Source organism: Carcharhinus amblyrhynchos, chromosome 19, assembly GCF_965287045.1.
Source record: "Carcharhinus amblyrhynchos chromosome 19, sCarAmb.v2.hapA, whole genome shotgun sequence".
Taxonomy (NCBI): Eukaryota; Metazoa; Chordata; class Chondrichthyes; order Carcharhiniformes; family Carcharhinidae; genus Carcharhinus; species Carcharhinus amblyrhynchos.
The window spans coordinates 18,111,465-18,126,377 of NC_137342.1; the positions used below are offsets into that span (position 1 = coordinate 18,111,465).

General features: G+C 42.9%; 1 protein-coding gene across 13 annotated transcripts in view; it reads right to left on the reverse strand.

Moving 5' to 3' along the window:
* Nucleotides 1–14,913, reverse strand: part of anks1b (ankyrin repeat and sterile alpha motif domain containing 1B) — an 833,073-nt gene that overhangs the window by 417,354 nt on the left and 400,806 nt on the right. For 12 of the 13 annotated variants that reach the window (XM_080207323.1, XM_080207312.1, XM_080207322.1 and 9 more), the window contains 2 exons: nt 9,953–10,249; nt 7,001–7,076 (listed from right to left, as the gene is read on the reverse strand). In XM_080207323.1, the coding sequence (XP_080063449.1) occupies nt 7,001–7,076; nt 9,953–10,249 (373 nt within the window). Of the gene's footprint in view, nt 1–7,000; nt 7,077–7,353; nt 7,613–9,952; nt 10,250–14,913 lie in introns of those variants that run through there. The other variant, XM_080207318.1, reaches the window with a different exon arrangement.

Genomic DNA, 14,913 nt, shown 5'->3' on the forward strand with positions numbered 1-14,913 from the left:
ACATTATTAAAAATAATTAATTTAAGCATATAGCAATGAGGAATTTCAAGATAGTTGTGATATAAAGGTAGTAGTGATTTACAAACAACTTACCTGACTTCTTTGACATTTATCTTAGAACAATAAATAACCATCAGTCAACTGGTATCAAAGCCTATTGGCTTTGAGTGCTTTGTGACAGGCCCTATTTTGTTATGAACTGTTTAGTAGATTTCCTGAGAATGGGATTAACTTTAGAACACTATGCATGGCCACTGCTGTGATTCAAACTGACATTAACAATGGATTAAGATATGGGAACTGAGAAGTCAAACATCCCTGAGTAGGAAACTGTCTTGCTTTCTTGACACAACATTGCCAGCAACAAAATTCCACTTCTGAACATTTATTGTGGACTCCTTTTAAGCCAAGTTGATCTACTGAGTTTCCGCTTCATTTCTCTCAGAGCACAAACAGTTCCAAGACCTCTCAACTCGCTCCCTCCTGCCTTTTTCAGCTTTGCAGAAACATCATTAGCTTCAAGAAAGAGCCTCTCTGTTTCTTGTGTCTGCTGACAGACGTTACTTTCTGTTTAAAGCCACTCTTATTCTTACATGTGTCTCGAGGGCTGACTGGTGCTAGTTTTTGCAATAGAAACCTCATCCTCATAGATCATCCTCGGGCTGAAACATGTAGGTTGGATTTTGCCGGGGGGGGGGGGGGGCGGGCGGATGGGAAGTCACCAACAAACATTCACTGTCACTTCCCCTCTGAAACTGACCATAGCATCAGGATGTCGGGCACACACAGGTTAGCTGAGGAAATCCTAAAGTTACAGTGTGTAGGTGACTCACCTGATGAAGGTGCGGTGCTCGTGATTCCACATAAACCTGTTGGACTTTAACGTGTTGTGAGACTGCTGACTGTGCCCACCCCAGTCCAACCCCAGCATCTCCACATTTCAGACAGAGTGGCAGTCCTTCAGTAGTGCACTAGAGTGTCAGCTTTAATTTTCATGAAAAGAAAAGCAATTTTACAAGGTCCAGCTCTTTCCAGTCTCCTGACAAATCATACGAGTCATATCAGCACGGAAAGAGGACATCCGACTCTTACGGTAAGTGCTGAAATTTGCCAACAAAATCTCTATTTGTTGAAAGAAACAACATGCAGCCACAAAAATTCCAACCAGCACTACATCCTCCAAGACAGAACTGAGTCACTGTCATATTTGCATTTGTCCAAAGCATTTCAGCAGACCATGACAGCACTTTTGACTCAACTCAGGTTCTGGTTCAAGCTCAACTCCACGACTTGAGCAGATATCATAAGCTGACACTTTAAAGGGAGTGCTGAATTGTTGAAGGAGCCATCTTTCAAACAACAAGTTAAATTTTAGCATACTGTTTTCTCCAGTTGGATGCTAAAGATCCAATGGACAATTCCAAATTTGACAACTTTAGCAACACCTTCCAAAACTGTGACCTCCACCTTCAAGAAAGACCACGATCTGCAGGTCCCCCGCCAAGTCACACACCATTCAGTCTTGGAAATTGTATCACTATTTGTTCACTGTTACTGGATCATAATACAGGAACTTTCTCTCTATTAGAGCTGTGGGTGTACCTTGAACCCTGAACTGCAGCGATTTAAGAAGGTAACACACCACCATTTTCTCAAGGACAATTAGAGATGGGCAATAAATGCTGGTCTAGCCAGTGGCATCCACATCCCATGGATGAATATAAAAAGATGATCTTTTCACAGTACCCTGGACACCATTTACTTCTGAATTGATAAAAAAACAGACTAGCTGTTCATTTATCTCATAGTTGGTGCTGGGACCTTGCTGTGCAAACGTGTGTCTGCACTGCACTAATCATTCACTGGTTGCAAAGCAATTTGGTGTCCCCCAGGAGTGTGAAAGATACAATACTGTTTCTTTCTCATATTGGAAAGGAAAATCATTACATATCAGAATAGGTTAATAAAAATCCAAAGTAGATGAAAATGTGTTTTGTAGAAACAAGCAATTTAGTGTTCTCAGGTGAATCTGATGAAAGCTTCTATTATTGCTATTTCTCATTTTGTCCTGTGGATGTTGACCGTTCTAATGCAGATGGTGCAAACAGGCTCACTCTCTAGTTACTGAATGATACTAAAGGGACCTTGATCACAAATATACAAACAAATGGAAAAAAGCTATTAAAATTATAGAACTAAGTTCAGTGCTGCATGAACAGGTCGAGGGGACACATCACAGCAGTACATTGTAATTGAATCCTAAGTATGGGAATCACAATGATGTTTGTTATTCAAAGGCTGATCTGTTTCACTTACAAACTCAGGGTGGTGCGGCAAGATAAAGACTCAAATATGGTCAGTTAACTCATGCCCACTGTTACTGACGAAATTTGAGTGAAAACTCAGCAAACTATTTTACAACTAAAAAGAATTCCATGCCTTATAGTTGAATTAACTGCAAGTGAAAGGCTAGAAAATTGTCTGCTCAGAGGGTCTGTGATAACCCCCAAGATTTGCATGGAGCAATCATTGATTAACTTCCCAGTATGACTCATTGAATACGAGCTCCCTGGGAATTAGTAATTAACTCATCAGGTGGAGCTCGTATACTGAGCCCCGTGTAGAGCAGGCCCATGAGTGGATCCATTATACTTTTGTCCTGGTTGGGGCCTTTTTGTGTTCACCACAGGCTTGTGGTTTTGCTCTGCTTTTATGTTGTGCAATAAAACACTGTTCCTTTACAACCAACTCTGGAAAGAATGCAGAAAAGATTTACTCGGATGCTACCGGGACTTTATGGTTTGAGTTCCAAGGAGAGGCTGGGTAGACTAGGACTTTTTTTCCTTGGAGTGTATGAGACTTAGGGGTGATCTTACAGAGGTCTATAAAATAATGAGGGGCATAGATCAGCTAGATAGTCAATATCTTTTCTCAAAGGTACGGGAGTCTAAAATTAGAAGGCATAGGTTTAAGGTGAGGGGGAGAGATGCAAAAGAGTCCAGAGGAGCAAATTTTTCACACAGAGGGTGGAGAGTGTCTGGAACAAGCTGCCAGAGGTAGTAGTAGAGGGGGGCACAATTTTACCTTTTAAAAAGCATTTAGACAGTTACCTGGATAAGATGGGTCTAGACAGATATGAGCCAAATGTAGGCAATTGGGACTAGCTTAGTGGTTAAAAAAGGTGAAATGGACAAATTGGGCTAAAGGACTCCTGGAGTTATTACACCGTCAAAGAATCCAGTGGACCAGATCATCCAGTCTCTGATCTCTGAATTATCGGGGATCAAAAGGTGAATGTCGGCACCTTGTGGAAGTCTTGGCATGCAGACCTCCATGGGAATTGCCCAAGAAGTTTCATCATCTAAACAATTCCCAATGACCCCCAGGGTCCTCAGTAAATGTTCCCAAACTCTGAGCCAGAGTCGCAGACTGGACATTTCCATGGTGCTTACCTCAATAGTTACTCAGGAAATGTTAAACAGATTAAAACCCAGTCTAAGGTCTCGGTAGCTACAGAACTAAACCACCCACCTATTAGCAAAGCGAGTAAGGGGTTGTGAAATATATGTGCTTATGGGTTATAAAGTTGTAGCCGAAAGTTGGGAGGTGGAGAAGGGAGCATCACTGGAGGCTTGGCTGTAACGTTTGTGTCTTCTACATCAGCAATCTTGATGCATGGCCTTGAATATGAAGGTTCATCAAATCGTTGACAAAACCACAAGCCTTTTTAACTGTGTGTTGGAACTCATTATTCACACAGGGACAGTAGCCTCTGCTGATAGACATACTGAAATACAATCCTAACACCAGAGAACTCAAACAATGGCTGTAGTAGGCCTAAAGAAAATTGAGTTTGTTAAAACTGTATTTTTACAGTACATTTTGTAAAACTAAAGGTGTGAGTTAACCCGAGCCAGCCAGTGGATGGGCGGTCAGCTGGTCCCTCTGCATTGTCACCCTTTTCAATTTTAGCCTGCTGTTTCTGAGGAGGCACCAAAAACAGCAGCCAGGAAATGCTGGAATCCTTATTTAAATCAGGATCCCATTACGTAGTCAGGCCCTGAATGCAATTTTAACTACAGCCTGCAATAGGGACCACCATAACTCTCCTCTGATGTAGAAGCAGGGACAAGAGGGTCCAGTGAAGAGAACACATTTAAAACATATCCTTTTGTTTTTCAGATAGAGCAGTTGAGGCTGTCCTTGTTCCAAGTCCCCATCACTTCCCTACTGCAAGACTCTCTGTGGTCTGTGTGGAGTTTGCACATTCTCCTCATGTCTGTGTGGGTTTGCACCAGGTGCTCCGGTTTCCTCCCACAGTCCAAAGATGTGCGTATTATATTGATTGGCTATGCTAAATTGCCCCTTGGTGTTGGGGGGGGGGGGGTAAATACGTGGGCTTTTAAGATGGGGGCTGGGCGGGATTATTGTCGGTGCAGACTCGATGAATCAAATGGCCTCCTTCTGCATTCTAGAGATTCTATGACTCTCTATAAATCCCTAGTCTATGATGGGACTGGCTGCAGTGAACCCTTCCTCAGTGCAGTCCAAATCACTGCTTCAACCTGCCTGTTAGCTGCCAATGACAGGACGCAGATGAAGCTGAGGAGTTAAAATTGTCTTAGCCTAAAGTTGCCAAAGTCAGGGAGAAGGATTTTGGTGCTTGGCCAACCGCCTGAAAATCTCACTCAGTTTGTTAAATGCTTCAGTACCGAGGGGTATCTTCAAGAACTCACTCCACAGGCATCAAGGAACACAGATCTTCACTGCAGTCTTATTCATTCCATGCTCCAAATGACAACTGCCCTCTCAGGGCAGTCTACCGACAGGTCACCCCTCACCCAGGGTCACCTGACCCATTCTCTTAAAGGCACTATACCCCAACATAGATAACAGAGTTATCTTAAACCGGCAGCTCCCAAAAGCCATCAGCTTAATTCGGAACATTCCTGCCTCGTGACCGTCAGCATCTAAAATCAGCGAAAATCACGCTGGATTGATTAACTCTAACACGCTCCAGTCATTCTAACATAGTCACTGTGACACATTGCAATTGTTGACTTTTAACTAATTGAACAAACTTGAGTTTTCCTGCTGAAACAAGCTGGAACATTGGTTGAAATGCTTCCTTTCAGCTGAAGATGCCAGCAGTTGGTACGTACGTCATTGTTAGCCATTGGGTTGTGATGATGGGTGATCTGGAACTATTGCCATGTGTTTCTCACTTTGACACTCATCCCCATTCACACATTGTGCCATTTTGTGTCTTTCTCGTTTTCTCTCCTCATTATTTGGGGATCATTTCAAGAGTGGGTTTTCAGTTCTTTCTTCCATTGCAGCTATGTCTCCGTCCCTTCTTCCATTTCCTCAAATCCATTCCCAGTTGTAAAATGGACTATTTCATTCAGGATGACGGTTCCACTTTCAGAAGCCCTGTTCACCTTTGTGCTGGTAAAAAGTCCTTTGTCTCATTATATTGATCATGGAACTGGGGCAAGTTTACTTTGCTCATCTTACATGTCTTTGCTATAATTATGCATACTTGGTGGTTTGTTGCAATGGCTAATGAGAAAATATCCTTGCCTGTTTCAATCCAGTCGAATGTCAATCTTATCTACCATGGGATTTCTTTCAGATTCTTCTGTATGGTTGTGCCACAGGGATTAAGCAATCACAATCATAAAAAGAGAGGAGTGAACGAAAGAGAGAGGGAGGAGACAGCGAGAATTTTCAGAGTCCTCACACCACTAGCATCAGTGCATGCCCGACAGTTGCTACTTACGTTCTACTATCTCTGATTGCCAAGGGATTGAAAATTACAAGCAGCGTATCCATATTGTGAGGACTCAGAAAATTTGGCCATCTATCTCTAGGTTTGAGTGTGTTGCGCAGTCTGGTCCCGTTCTTGTACACACTGTCGATACAACTGCACGATTCACTATTATCTCCAACGTAGCTCGGTCCAACAACGTCCGCACAACACAAAGCACACCACCATTTTGAACAAGGTTGCTTCACCTTTGAATGGCACCATCCAAAAACCCTAAAATATAAAATTAAAATCTGCACAAAAAGGCACTAAACCCCACTTACTTCTACCTCCAATGACGTGGAAGCATCTGTTATTAATTGTATTAACAACAAACCCCAAAATTCAAGCCGTGAACTCACACCCTGTCTGACTGGAATTTTGAAATGATATAAATTCTGTTCTACCATGCTATTGTTGGGAATTCGCGTTAGTTATCCAAGACGGACAGTTTGACTTTCATGTTTTACAACTGAAGATAGTGTAATCTTTGCCAAAGCTAGCAGCATGGGCTAACTTAACCTATCAGTTCTCATGCTTTGTACACTTATTGTAAGTGTAGTCTTCCAGCCAGTTTAGAAACCTATTTTGGAAATAAAATCACACTAGTTTTCAAATTCCACTGTGCTTTCTATATCATTTTGTAGTACACGATATTATGGCTGAGTCATAATTAGATACAAACCTTTCAATTAAAGAGCAAATTGACACACTACACTCTTTAAATGCATTCAAATCAAAAGAGCAGGTTCTTATCAGGGTTAAAACTACTCTATGTGAAATCACTATTGAATGTGTTAATAATTATGTTTTCATCAGTGGTATTGACCCAGATAAACTGATCTACTTATCATAGGAATTAAGAAATGTTCGCATCCAAAACAACATGCCCCTTCTATTATCATCAGAAATGGGGCACCTGATTAAATTTAGAGTATTGCCCACCACCTCTCCTGTAACTAATAAGTAAGGTTAATTACAAAATGAAGTAGCAGCAAAGGAAGTTGCTAAATGCTAATTATTTACATGCTCAATTAAAAATAATGGAAATCCGAAATGCCTATGCGCAAAATAAACTGGAAGGGCCCTGAAAAATTGGATATGGGTGAAGAAAGACGGTTTTCCCTTTATAAGTGACAAAAGGAAATTCTAGTGGGAAACAGTAACATAACAGAGGTAATTCAATCTTACCTGCTTCTAGTAGAATTCGGACAACATCCAGTTTTCCAAACAAGGCAGCTTCATGAAGGGCACTACCCTTCTCTGTCTACAAAGCACACATGTGGATTATTTGTAACACTGTGCCCAAGACGCAGCAGAACTGAAGACATATTGAATATTTATTAACGGAACAAATTATTCATGTCATTCATCTTGCCCTGTTTTCAAAACACTGCTACAAACGTACTCAAAGGTAATCTAAGATTTACAAATTTTTTTTCACATTCTACTATTTCTGTAAACATTCAGCCTTTGTTGCAAAAGTAACATCAGTACTTCAGAGAGAGAAAAAAAACAATGCTAGCTTTAATCAAAAGCATTACCTCTTGCTTCTTCGGCATTTTCAAACCGGTTGCACAAATCAGATAGCGTTGACGTCTCAAAAGTTATTGCAGTAAGTAACTGCGCAAAGAGTTTGAAAATGAGTGTGTCTGGGAGTATTTTGTAGTTCAGTACATCCCTTTGTGGTTTGGGTTGTTCAGTCTCTTTACAGCTTCAGACATACCAGCAGCACTATCTACAGCTTTCTTCAACAAAAGTGGTCACCATGATACTTGGTTTAGAAGAGAACCGAACCACAGAAAGCTTTTTTTTAAACCAGCAATCAAAGTGTCGCCTTTTTGTACAAAATGGATGCACAGGATGCAAAAGCCTCGCCTAATTCAGAAAGGTTCTTCCTGCCTTGTTTCCTTCAATGATTGGAAATTGATGTCAAACAAAGGAAATCTCTCCTGCCACACCATTTCCAGGAATTTTACTGAGCTGCTACAGGAGACCTTGCAGATAACAGCCCCTGCAATATTTTGAGGTCAATTCACTTCGAAGCACATCATTCACTTAGTTAAGTTACTGGATTGTCATTTTCCCCATCGGGTAAGATCCAATGTAATTGTTATTGATAGTAAAACATTACAGTGAAATAGCTTCAAAGACGTTCCCAACAGGGCATGATTAGACAGGCTGGAGTCGGCAGTCAGTCTAATTGACTATTTTTACAAATAGAGATCATGATTGCTCGAGTTTTGGAAGAAACACCACAGAATTGTGCTCACTTGCCAATCCATTGTTCAAATGCTTAACATCACGCAAATTGCAGAAAAATAACAAATATTTCACTGGAAACTTTAACCAGGCAAATAATTTTAAAATAGGCAATCTGCAGAAGTCATGCTTGGGTGCATTTCACAAAAAAGTACCAATACCATTTAAATTATTTTATGCCATCTACAGTGAACATCAGACATTATAATCAAATCCAAAATGATAACTGTATCATAAAATAGTTACAGGACAGAAGGTGGCCATTCAGCCCATTGTATCTGTGTTGGCTGTCTGTAGGAACAACTCATTGCGAGTCACCCCCCCCCACCCCCCTGTCTTCTTCCCATAGCCCTGGACATTCTTCCTTTTCAGACAATAATCCAATTCCCTGGCAAATGTCTTGCTGCGACCACCCTCTCAAGCAATGAACTCAAGATCTTAACCACTCACTTCCTCATGTCTCCATTGCTTCTTTTGCCAATCACCTTCAATCTGTGGCCACGGACAGCATGGTGGCACAGTGGTTAGCTCTGCTGCCTCACAGCTCCAAGGATCTGGGTTCGATTCCTGGCTCGGGTCTCTGTCTGTGTGGAGTTTGCACATTCTTCCCATGTTTGCATGTGTTTCCTCCAGGTGCTCTGGTTTCCTCCCACAGTCCAAAGATATGTGGATTAGATTTATTGGCCATGCTAAATTGCCCCTTGGTGTCCTGGGATGCATAGGTTAGAGGGAGTAGCAGGTTAAATATGTGGCTTTACGGGGATAGGGTCTGGGTGAGATTGGTGTCAGCGCGGGCACAAAGGGCCAAATGGCCTCCTTCTGCACTGTAGGATTTCTATGGTTGTCGATCATTCCACCAGTGGAACAGTGGGTGGATTCTGGTTGAAATATGGGGGGGTCTTACCTGCCAGCTGAAGAGCTGCTGAGACATCTGCGAAGGCCCACTAAACTTCACACCAACTAGATAGTGGTGAGGCCAGCAGCGAATCTTCCCCTGGAATCAAGGCCCTGGTTGGGGGTGAGGGTGGGACCAGATTGCTGGCCACTCAGATGCCAGCAGCTCTTGTGCTTAGCAGCACCATGGAAAGCAGGTCTCTGAAACAGCAAGCTCCAGAGTCCCAGGATCAAGAAGCAACCCAAGCCAGAGATTGGTAATGTCGTGAGGGGTTTCGCATGGTGGATGTTACAGGGTGCAGGTGGGCCAATAACAAAGACGGGTGGGTGACTCTCATTGCCCTGTCACCTCCACGTCCGCTCCCCAATGTCGAGTCCCTCAGTCAAGCCCTGAGCTGATGAGCACAATTGCAGTGGTTCTGCACGCAGCACAGAAACATGCCTACCAGCAGCGGAGCTATCACTCCCCATGGGATCAGACCTGTAACTGGTTATTCCGAGGCCACTGAAGGACCTGAATTGGCAGTGGGGCAGGAAGGTTGATATAGGCCTTCCCAATTATCACTTAATTCTAGCAGAGGTGGGAAGGCACTGAAGGTTCAGGTCAGCCATCAGCCCATTTAAGTAAATGTGTCTCCCTCTTCCAAGCTTGCCACCAGAGTAGGAATTTCCATCCTTTATATATGGCTATCAGAATAATGTGGAAATGCCCCACAGAATATGCTGCATGTCTGGGACTTGGTAATGTTTGCTTTGATACATATAAAGGCTTGCTCTGTGTTGGTGAATAGCTCACTGGTGTTAAAAGCCACCCATCATTTATATTTTGAAATTTACTGGGGTATGCTGAAGGAGCAGAACACTGGGATTAATTGGCTATCTCTTTCAAAGAGTCAGCATGGGCAGAATGGGCTGAATGGCCTCCTTCTGCACTGGATTACTCTACAATTGGAGAATGAGTCTACGACAAGCTACAGTTTCACCCACCTGGCAGTTCACTTCCATGCCGGCCTCCAACAAAACCTGGACGACAGCCTTATGTCCGTTGCGGGCAGCTAGATGCAGAGGAGTATGTTTTTTGGTATTGCAGCTCATCAAATTTGGATGTGCATTTATTAACATCTTGACCACCTGCAGGCGACCATAGAGTGCAGCCAAGTCAAGCGGCGTCTCTAACTTGTTGTTCCTTATAGTGGGATCAGTCAACTCCTCCAGGAGGACAGCGACCACGTCAGAGTGTCCATACTGAGCTGCACAGTGCAAAGCCGTTTCATTCTCATTGTTCTGTTAGAGTGGAGAGTCAGGAGAGGAGAGATACTTACAAAACAGTCATTAAAAAGCTCATGTTTCAAATAAAGAAACCTTAATTTCATTATTGTGGGATATATTTCTGCAAAATATTGAAATGTAAGCATGAAACAGAAAAACAAAAGGTCAATTCAAAGTTACATGTAGTAATATTTTCTGAAAGTTTATATTGGAGTTATGGGGAAAGTGCATCAGAGGGTATATAGGTAGCTATTTGCATAACAATGTGCTATTTAGGTGGATTGGCCATGTTAAATTGCCCCCAAGTGTCCAAAGGCATGTAGTTTAGGGGATTTGCAGGGTAAATGCATGGGGTTACAGGGATAGGACAAGGGATGGGCCTGGGAAAGATGCTCTATTGGAGAGTTAGTGCAGACTTAGTGGGCCGAGTGGCCTCCTTCTGCACTGGAGGGACTCTATGATTCCACCGGGGTCAGCTTACCTGATGTGTGCTATAGGTCTGGAGACAGAAGAGAACTCAATTCTAGCTGTGGACCATTTGCACGGGCATTGGTGAACTTTGCACAGGGATCAGTGGAACAGAAACACAACCTATCAATATCCTGCTGGCTGTTACTCTTAGAAGATTTAAACATTGTCATGGGCATCAACTCCTTTGCTGGATTACCTTCAGGATCCCCAGCAGACCAACAGGAGTCCCATTGAAAGCCGCAACACTTGTTTTAGTCATTGAAGCCTGGGGGCAGGAAACTTCCTCACAGGCTATGCTTATTTTAGCCAAGGTGGCTTCTAAATATTCCCTCCTTCCACCACCGATTCACGGTGACAGCAGAGTGCACCCAGTACAAGATGCACAATGACAACTCAAAGACTCCTTTCACAGTACGTCCCAATCTCCCAACCTAGAAGAAGGGCAGCAGATGCATGGGAACACCATCACTTGGCAAGTTCCCCACCAAGAGACACACCACCCTGACTAGAAACGATACTGCAGTTCCTTCAACATCATTGGGTCAAAATCCTGGAACTCCCTTCCTAACAGCATTGTGGGTGCATCCACACTATCTGGATGCAGTTGACCAAGGCAGCGATTCACCATCACCTTCTCAAGGGTAATTAGGGATGAGTAACAACTGCTGGCCTTGCCAGTGACACCCACTGACTCTCAAATAATTTTTTATAAGGTACAATCTCAATACCAACCATCAGGTTTCTGGGCCATTCTAAGAAAATCCTGGCATTGAATAGAGGGGCAGGAAGTTTAGTGCAAGGGGTCTTTCTCCCTCTGCATTCTTCACCACACTTGGGATAGAAACATACCAAATCATGTACTGGGATGAAGAACATCTCCTCTCAAGTCAAACATGTTTTTAATCGAAAGTTTTCTCCTAGATATCTGTGGCTGCGCGAATATTACTCTGTGGTAGCGTTTTATTCAGAATTTTCACTGAATAGGTATGAGTAACCTATCCTTTCCAAAATATACATAAACCTTCTGACTAGTCAGATTTGAGGGAAAACAATAATGTGGTTGTTTTCGGATCCGAATCATTTATTTTTGCGAAGTAGTAAAGTTCAAATTGCAATTTTACCAAGCAGCAGAATGCAACAAAACGTATTGGCTCTAGAACATGTAACTGATTTCAGTAGACTAAATTCTGCAGGAAAGTTTTATAAATGAACATCTTGCATCATGATTCACCACTCCCTATAAAATGAATGTTGTTACATGTTAAACAACTGAGGAAGGATCTATTGCAAAACTGAAGCAGGTCAACTTCAGTGTTCTAGAGGGGCTCTAATCACGAGCAGGATTTCCTGCGTTCTTTCTTGATAATGGAAAGGAACTGCACCCTTTAAAATGACTGAAGGATATAATGTCCAGAATAATTAGTAAACAGATCCTTATGTGCTTGACAGCTGTCAAAGATGCATCTCCTAGTTTGGCAAACACAACGCAAACTGCTGCCCTGGATGCAGACTCCAAGCTTGCATGTCCACTGGTTGATCTTTAATGCCAATGCATTTTTTAAATCTAGTTACTTTCCGAAGGCCTGTCTTCGAATTATCACCTGGTCATTAGATTCTGACAAAGCTATATATAATTATAAATAAAAACTATTAAAAGCATTTCTTTCTTTACTCCCTTGGCAGCTTTCCACCTCATGAGACGCTGGTTTGCAGTGCGTTAAACTTGGTGTTAAACATTGTCACCGATCAAGGAAGACAGTGGGTGGATTCGCTGGCCTTTGTTTCCTTTGGCTTCTCTCCTCAGCCAGCTGAGCTTTCAATTTGTCCACACGCTGGAGCCAAACTGCAGATCTTCTGGGTAAAAATTACTAATCAAGTGTCAGGGTTACCGCTACCTCTTAACCTCCCTGATTGAATCCTACCCTTGGTGCAGGCTTGGTTGCTGGGAGACCTCCACAGGAGACATTGCGCGACTGGTTGTGAATCTCCCAGCCATCTTTTTTTTAGTGCAAATAGCTCCGTGAGGAAAATCCATGCAGGGCTGATCATATGGAAATGCCATTGAAATTGACATGTTTGGTCATTAGCAGGCCCGAAACAGTATTCATCGGCCTGCCAGCATCTCCCCCTGCAATCCCCCCCGGAGTGGTTTGCACCAGCGTGACTTACAACTGCCCCCCATTAACAGGGAACAGGCACCCTCACCTGCTGGTGGAGACAGAGGCCATTGAGGCCCCCCAGTGTGTTAGGAGCTGCCCGTGAGAAATGAAGGCACTGCCCAAAGGGCAGTGCTGGGGGGAGTGAGGGGGGCAGGGGGGTGGAGGGTGGTGCATGATGGGTGGGACCGGCAGGCCAGCGATCTGGAGGTCAGTGCACATGCGCCAATTCCTGCACTAATTGGCGCATGCCCAGTGGCCCACTCAGCACTATGCTGTTGGCCTCACAGGCATCCTGATGTAATCAGCCCCGTGCCAGAAATTGGCAGTGTTGGAGATTCATTCAGGTAAGTACACCCAAAAATACTCCCGTTTTCCCGACCATTGGGCACTTAGTTTTGTTTTGGGAGAATCCTGGCTGGGATCTAACACAATGCAGATAAAAAATACAGCATCAAAACAAGGCCATCAGTAAGATTTAAAAATCCACAATATACCATCCTCTGTAAAATACAGAATTTGGAACTCCCAAGTCAAAGTCCTCTGAAATTTAATTGCTAATTTATACTTTCAAATCGAAAGAGAGAAACTTTAACTGCAATTCCATGTATGTATTTTTTTGTGTGAATGTGGTGTAACCTTTTAGCTAGGCCCAATAAGTGACTAATTGCAAAAAGGTATCGATATTACTTAGCTACAACACAGCATCTCCCAGCATTTTGGCATAAGCTTGTACCAGTGGCTGAGAATATTTTGAGCATGATACAAGGATGCTGCACTGGGTGCATTGTGGCTAGACAGATGTGAAACAAAGATGCGATAATACAAACCTTAATCTAAAAACCACACACACAGGTTACTCTCAGACATGTTACACTCAAGGATGTGTATCTTGGTAACTGTAGAGTTTTGTTTTATCTGTTGCAGCACCAACATATGTTCACAATATGTTAAAATATTGACGCAAAGGTGACCTCAAAGCCTCCAGCTCCCCTGCACGGTACCACATTAAAAATAACTAACAGTTTTTTTTAAATGCTAATTAGGAGACTTCTTCCATGTACTGTAATTAATAGAAAGCTTCCTTTACAAACTGAGCTGGGTCAGCCTTATATATTCTCTCAGGTACAGCAACGTCCACCACTTCCAAAGGTGGTTTCAAACTGTTCTTGCGCTGTACTAATGTAATTATCTGATAGGATGTCAGATAGGATCCACTCATGATGTGAATCGAATACTGGGGCTGGAATTTTGGAATATTAAATGTCATGATCAATGTGACATTAGTGAGGTAGGCACACCGGCAGGATTTTCCCATCCCTCCGCAGCGAACGGAGATTTGTCTGGCTGCCAAATTCTCTGACTTTGCTGCAGCAGGAGTGTGGCATGAATGGCTGGTAAGATCGTGCCCTGTATCTTTCATATTCAGTTTCACATAAAGCGTTTCTCCAATCTGCACCCAAACACATTGGCTGTGATCTCACCGGCCCGCTGCGCTGGTCAGTGTGTCAAGCAGGGAAGAAAGTAATAATCAACATGACATCAGTGGGGCAGGCACCATCATTTCCGGTCTCCCGGATGCCCCCCCCCCCCCCCCCACCCCACACACACACACACACACACACACACACACCCCCTGTTGGTGAGAAGCCAATAAGAATCACTTGTGGCCCCCAACAGTAGGCATCAGATGTCATGGCCACTGAAGTGAACTGAAAGCTCAACAGTGAAAGGATCGTATGTTCAAACCCAGAATACCAATCAACAGCAAGATTTAAGTAACTAAAGAGCATGTAGTTGAATGCTGCATATTTATAAATGTCAGTGTACGGCAGCAACATTTACTGCAAAGACACAAGATTGTGACCAAAATCAAACATTGTCTCACGAGTTCCACTGAATCCGTGAATCATATCAGAAAGGAATCAAAAATAAAAGACTATGGCACCTTGTGTCACTTCAGATGTTGCAGTGTTCAAACATTGAATCTTGGTTCTACACAAAACCATTAATAATCACAAACATAAATAAATTCTGATTTACCCCTCAAAC